The sequence below is a fragment of the Motacilla alba genome, chromosome 15, assembly GCF_015832195.1.
Source record: "Motacilla alba alba isolate MOTALB_02 chromosome 15, Motacilla_alba_V1.0_pri, whole genome shotgun sequence".
NCBI classification, from domain to species: domain Eukaryota; kingdom Metazoa; phylum Chordata; class Aves; order Passeriformes; family Motacillidae; genus Motacilla; species Motacilla alba.
The window spans coordinates 10,397,156-10,404,023 of record NC_052030.1 but is presented as its reverse complement, the minus strand read 5'-3'; the positions used below and the strand labels follow the sequence as shown (position 1 = coordinate 10,404,023).

The following is a 6,868-nucleotide window of genomic DNA, read 5'->3' as shown; positions in this document are numbered from 1 at the left end:
TCCTGCAATGCCCCTGCAGCAGCAGCACACAGCAGACTCAGGCAAACCCTGGCTCCAGCTGGGATTGGAACTGGAGCAGCCGCTACGGGAAGAGACCCAAAAATCACCACACAAACACCGAGGAGGGTCAGTTTTTAAAACTTTTTTTATTTTTTAATTTTTTTTTTAAGTTTTTATTTTATATTATCTACAAAGTAAAAGTTTTCTTAACTTAAAAGTTACATCACTGTCTCACGATAGTGATTATCTCATCAAACGTGATTTATAAATAATAACTCATCCGTTTGACGATTAGAATTTTTTTTTTTTTTTACTGAACCTGTTTCAAGTTTAGTTAGAAGTAAAAGGGATCTCCAAGTCTTGATTTTTAGTGATAATAGCAGCAAGAATCACTCTTGTTACTTCTTTTGCTAGCTGACGAGTTCATAACTTTGAAGGGTCATTAAAAAATAAATAACTTCCAGTTTTCAGCAAGCAGAGTTGGGGCACTTGCAGGACTCAGATACAGTGCATGGAATTATGGAATAGCCCACAAGTTCCTAAATGCCTCTACTCAGTCCGAATCTCTCCCACTGCAAGATGAACTGTTAGCATTCCTAGTGGATGTTACAAGAAATCAAAAATTTTTTTTTTTTTAAACAAAATAAAATGAAATTCTAGTTTTCTGTGCTTCCAGTTGGCAGAAGCAGTAGAAGGAGGGTATTTGGCCTACAAAAGGTATCCAGCCTTTCAGTTATTCCAGATGAGCCTTACAACTGCTGTTGGTGGTGGGCTTGTACTGTAAAAAAAAAGTTCAAATGTAAATAATAAATTGGCAAGCCACACAACAGTTTTGCTAGTAAAGTGGTCACAGGACAACTACTGAGCTCAACTTTCTTTTATTTTTATTTTTTTCTCTTTTTCTTTTATTTTTTTAGAGAACAAAACAAAACCCTGCACATCAAGATGTCCTTGGGATGTCTTTTTTTTTTTTTTTTGCTTTTTCCCTACCTAAGCCCTCAGAAAGCAGCTTTGTTCTGCTCACACATTCCCCAAGAAACATCAGGTAAAACTCAATCACTACAGAAGTTCAGAGGCTGTTTGAACTTGAATAATCAAAGAAACCTAAATAAGGTTAAATTTAAAGCGGAAAGAAGTCACACAACTCCTACTTTTCCCCCAAAGCAAAGCTGCAGAATGTTACTCTGAATTAAAAGTTTAGATTTCAGTTGTCACTTTACTTTAACAGCAGCCTAGCAGCCCTACCCCCACACAACATTTCACTGCTGTCCTCGAGATTTAACCAAACCTCTGATCATTATAAACTACACACAGTCCATCCCCCACGGCAAATCCACGGAAAACTCAGTCCCACAGTGCCAGTGCCTCACACTTCTCCTCTTCCCTGCTCCAGCTAGAGAAAAATCAAGAATATTCCCTGCATTAGGTACATCTCAGCTAAACCTACGCCCCTCCAGGCTGCCAAAGCACAGCTGTGAGATACAAGGACATCGTGAGGTCGGTTGGTTTTCTTTGTCACTTTTTTTTTTTTTCATTGTTTTTCCCCAAAGCTCTGGTTTTTCCCAGTCCTCTCTCCTCGACCTGGCTCAGTTAGGGTGCAGGTCTCCCAGGCACACACTCCTCACCTGAAGGGTGGGTCATATAGGGGAAATGTGTTGTTGTCGAGACTGGAATGGGCTGTAGTGCACTTTGAGCGAGGGCGGCTTGGGGACCACCGGGAGGCTGTGTCGTCATTAGCATCATTGGAGCATGGGCAGTTGGGTGAGAAGGAACCATTCCTGACTGTACATGAGCCTGAAACAAAGAGCTCTTTAGTATCATGGTCACAAGGAGGCAGCAACTCCTGGCCACATGACTGGCGAAAGTTTGCTCCGTCAGCAAAGGTTTACTCTTCATTTGTTTGCTTTTTTTGTTCATTTTCTTTCTTTTTTTTTTTTTTTTTTACTAGGTTAGGGGTTAAGGCAGAAGTTGTAACACAAAAAAAAAATAATAACAACAAAAAGGAAAAATAATAATTAAAAAAAGCGCTCAAGTTCTTACAGCTGGCTCTGAGCTGCGTTCTCAATTTTAGCAATTTTGCCAGCATTAAACAGGGGGGTATTAAAAAAAAAATAACAATTCAGCAACAAATCTTCAAAACATTTCTGTTAGTTACCTAGATCAAAGCACTTCCTAGAGGGTACAGATAGGAACTTCACAGGCACTGGGAGTCTGGCATCCCTTCCCCAGCTCTCTCCTTGCACAGCCCCACGTTCTCTCCTGGCTCCCTGCCCTGGGAACCTCCCTGTCCTCTCCAGTGACCTGTGCCCACACAGTGCTCAGCCAAGTCCTCCTGACAGGAGTGATTTCATCCCTTCACACTCTCAGGGCAGCTTTGTTCTGCTTCCAGTTCAGCTCATCGCAGTTCTTGTGTAATCTGAGCAATCAGGGCTAAGTCTCAGTGGAGAAGGGGATTAATCCTTCCCATGGCTGATCACCTCTGGCAAACAAGTTCAGGAACTTGGTGGGTTCTTTAAGCTCAGAGCAGTTCATGTCTCTAGAGGTCATCAATTTCTTTTATTTTAAAACCTAGCAAACATTCATTTCTTAAAAGCACAAAGGAACTCAGAGCTCTCAGTGGATTTCTGCTGAGGGAAAAAAAAAAAAACAACCAAAACCCCATCATTTGTACCTAAGGTTTGCTTTGTCCTTCTACCATATCCCAGAACTGCAGCCTCACAGGTCTCCCATGCCAGTAAAGACAGATAGCAGGTAGTGGCTAGAATTTTATTTCTCAAAGACAAAAAGGGTTACTTGACTCATCACAGACATTCCCCAAACTCTTTGATCAGACTTGCACGTGTTAGTAGCACCCCAGAAGCCTTTAAAGGCAGGAACTGCAATTCAAATCTCACTTTTGCTCTAAAAAAAGGTTTAGGAGATCAGGCTGTGGAACAGAAATACCTCCCAGGACTGGCTCCACGTTGACTTTGACAAACATGCTATTGTAGAAGCCATCATTATAAAGCAGCTATTCATAGAGCAGCTGGAGTCAATACACACAGTGGATAAATTTTTTCTGCTGTGGCTCAAACATTTTGTAAATTGGCAGCTGACAGCACTCTCTAATGAATTTTAAAGTACTGGTTCTCAAGTGAGATATCCACCAGCTCAAGATTCATCTGATAACCTGAAGGGAAATTGGATTGATCCCCTGTGTTGGCCTAACTGAAATTCTTACTACGTGGTATTTCAGAATTGTGTTTAGAAGCTGGGAATGAGGCTGCTAAAAAACTATAAAATCCAGTGATTCGTTTCCCCACGATGGAATAATTACATGCATTTAAAATTTCTGACAGAACTGTAGTCATGCCTTCACTAGAGATTTTTGAGGGAACTACCTCATTGGGAAAGTCAATTAGTTCGGTGTAAATATCACAAATTGCAGCTTTCCTTCTAAAAACATTGCAGAAGAGACTGCACAAGTTAAAATCAAGGGCAAGGCAGGCCTTGTCTGTGATTGCTAAAAATGCTGCCTGAGCAGTCAGTTCTGACTCAAAATTGCAAACTGATTTGTTTAATTTGGTTTGCTTGGCACACAGAAAGGAAGGCAATGGTCACATCCTGCACCCCTGGCCTGGCCAGGGCACAATTCAGGCACAGCTCTACCCTTTCATGGCTTTCAAGCAAATGTTTCATGTTTCTAATCACAGCACTGGACATGCCACTAAGCCAAGACCCCTCTGAGAAGCTCTAAACACAACCCAGGCATTCACAGCAGGGCCTTCACACCAGAGCAGAGCAGGAGTCTTGTTTCTGGCAGAAACCAGAGAAGGGGAGGACGTGCCAAGACGCCACAGCAATCATCAGCTCTGGCCATCCTCTCTTTATCCTCCCCCCCCAAAAAAAGCAGAGAAATCAAAAGCCTAAGAGAATCAAAAAGCTAAAAATTCAACATCAGTAAAACGATTCCTACAGAACTATTGATTTATTGGCTTAACTGACTGTCCCAGGGACCAAAGCAAAGATTTTATCAGAATTCTGCGAGGGACTGGACACCTGTCAGATTAACATCCCTAATCACAATTAGTCACCTTATCCCAAACTATTGTTAACCTGTAGGAGAAGGCAGAAGCCAGACACCAAGTTCTTGGTCTGAAGAAAAAATCGTGCAGGCAAATTATTGATTGAACTGCCCATTCCTTGACAAGGGACACTAAATCCAGGAGATTTAGTGAACATCAGAAAATCTGTGTCACACTGCTTTACATGGAGCTCTTGATTAATCTATCATGTGCTTCCCTTCCCCAAATCCTTTTTCTCAGGGAGCTGACCACGAGAGAGCAGTTAAGAGAAGAGAGTTTCTGATTCTGAAGCAAAGACTGCTGTTTCAGGTTGCCCAACAATCTTTGGGGAGCTTCAGCACAAGCAGTTCATTTAGAACCACGCACACACCACACACACAGAGGCTTCTCCCTGCAAGGATTGTCCTGCAGTCACCTTAATTCTCTCCTCTCTCCCTACACCGCCTTGTTACTCCCTGGAAAACACGTCCTTTTCTGGATGTATTTGTATAAAATTTGTCTACGATGCAGAGCCTGAAACTGCCACCAAAAGCAGCAATTCAGCCTTTCTGCACTCACCTCCCACCTCCAACCTTTCTGTATGCCAGCTCTTCCTGGGATCAGGCACCTGACTGAGCAGGGAACTGATTTGACCAAGAAATAGCCTAAAAAGGGGGTAGGGGAGGCACATTTCAGCTGACTTGTGTCCCCAGCCTGGTCTGCTCCACGGCCAAGCAGTTCAGTGAGCAGAGTGGTGGGGCAGGGACAAGGATGGGAGCCAGGAACTGGGAAGAGAGCTCAATTTATTTCAGTAGCAGTGCCAGCTTAAGATGTCTTCATTAAACTACAGTTGCAGATGCACTAGGTGTTGGAAGCTGAGGTCCAAGTACACCTTGTCAAATTCTAAATAAAGGCAATGTACAGACAGAAACCTAAATAACAACAACAAGGTAAGTCTGTGCTGAGAGGTGACAGATTGGCAATCACTTCAGCAGGCCCGACTGTCCTAACTTTTGTGGCATTAAGACATTTAGTCTTGAAGGTTGTTAAACTGTGTTTACCTGGGGGACATGGGCCATGTGTGGCGGATTGGTATATGCAGGTTGAACATGGGAGGGATGAATGGTGAAGACTGTTTGTTGTGCTGTAGGAAAATTGTTTTGTGGAGACTGCGTGTTGGAGCCTGGCGTCATGGAAGGAGGGGTTGGAGCTAGACCTGCGTGGTAAATCGCCGACTGCTGCTGGGGGTTGGCCAGGTGCAGGGCCTGGGCAGCCTGGTGCTGGTGGTGCTGCAAGAAAACACAGAGATCATTTAGGTTAGGGCTGAGGAATTACATTGATCCTGTTAAGGAGAAAGTGCTCTTAATTCTGAGCCTGGAAATGGCGAATCTAAGGATCACCCGTGCTCCTGGGAAACTCTTTACAAGCCCACCAGGCTCAGCTTCTGCTGGCAAACAGAACCCAGACTGCCAGGTAAAACCATGCAGAACCTGGAGCTGGGAGTGCCTCACAGCTGCAGCCAGAGTTACTCCCAGGAGGGAATTAAGGAAGGCAGCACTATTCCAAGGACCACTTTGTTTTCAGCTGCTTTGACCAAAAATCCAATCAAACACTTCTCAGCATTTATCTGCATGAAAGCACTGACACAATTATGCTCCTTCCTTAATCTTTAAACTGAAAGATCCCCCATCCCCTCTGAACAGGGAGAAATGAGTGGTCGGACTCTGCTCCATCCTCCCCTTTTCCCTCTCAGAGAAATCAATACATCAACATCAAGCACAGGACTGCTGCAATCCCTTAAACACAATTTGCAGCCACTCGGGCCCTGGGGTGTGTTACCTGCACGGGGCTTGGAGCAGGGTGGCTTCCAGCATGTTGGCTTTGCTGCTGGCCAGTTGGGGTGGCAGAAGGCTGAGGATGAGGAGGATGCGGGTGCAGGGTAGCATTAGGGTGGGCATACTGCTGAGCAAGTGAGCCAGTGGAAACTAGGATGAAAAAGAGGAATATTTAACAGCAGGTACAGGACATGAACCTCTATCAAGTCACCATCTGCATTTGAAGATTTCTCTACAACTCAGACTGTAAATATATTCCCTCCCCCTTCTAAAAAAATATATATTTATCTTGCAAATAGCTGATGATCTTACCTTGCTTTTGTGTAGTTTGGTTTGGCAGGAAAGTCTATAAACAACCATAATTAGACAGTTCATCTTCCCTAATTTGACAACGTAACAGATACTACATAGAGAAAAGCAGTATTTCATCTTTTGTTTTGTCAAACAGACCACTTTCAAAGATCAAATTTATAATTTTCATACAATTTAGGATTTCCTGAGATATACTTTTCAAAGGTGTTACCAGCCATTTTTATTTCCACCATCCAAAAAAAAATTCTCTGGCCTTATACCTGGCTAACCTCACCATGCTACTCTTCTGGAAATTGCTCACAGAACAGTCAGAGGGAAGCACAAACTCTGCCCGTGCACTCCAGAGTAAATAAACACATCACAGCTGACAAAACTGAGGCTGCTCGAGCATTAAATTTTTGCTGAAGCCACTTTCTTGTGCTAAAATAACCCATTTTGCCTCTGCCCTCGAGGCCAATCTGTTCTGGATCACCACCATCCTGTGAGTTCCCCAACACTGCCACGGAATTCTTCATTCCTTGAATCAGAAGCAAATAAGGTACAAAATTCCCAAAAAGGAAGAAACTGAACAACAGAAAACTTTTACCCCAGTGAAGCCACATCTGTTGCTACAGCTGTGCCAGTCTCCAACAACAAACACCCAGTTCCTTCTTGGATCCTGCTCTGTCCTGCTTCAAA

General features: G+C 43.4%; 1 protein-coding gene across 14 annotated transcripts in view; it reads right to left on the bottom strand.

Annotated features, from left to right (window-relative positions):
* Positions 1-127: 127 nt before the first annotated feature.
* Positions 128-6,868, bottom strand: part of ATXN2 (ataxin 2) — a 49,375-nt gene continuing 42,634 nt past the window's right edge. For 12 of the 14 annotated variants that reach the window (XM_038152712.1, XM_038152715.1, XM_038152713.1 and 9 more), the window contains 3 exons: positions 5,883-6,028; positions 5,105-5,332; positions 128-1,794 (listed from right to left, as the gene is read on the bottom strand). In XM_038152712.1, the coding sequence (XP_038008640.1) occupies positions 1,591-1,794; positions 5,105-5,332; positions 5,883-6,028 (578 nt within the window). In that variant the 3' untranslated portion in view covers positions 128-1,590. The remainder of the gene's footprint in view (positions 1,795-5,104; positions 5,333-5,882; positions 6,029-6,868) is intronic. The other 2 variants (XM_038152709.1, XM_038152710.1) reach the window with 1 other exon arrangement.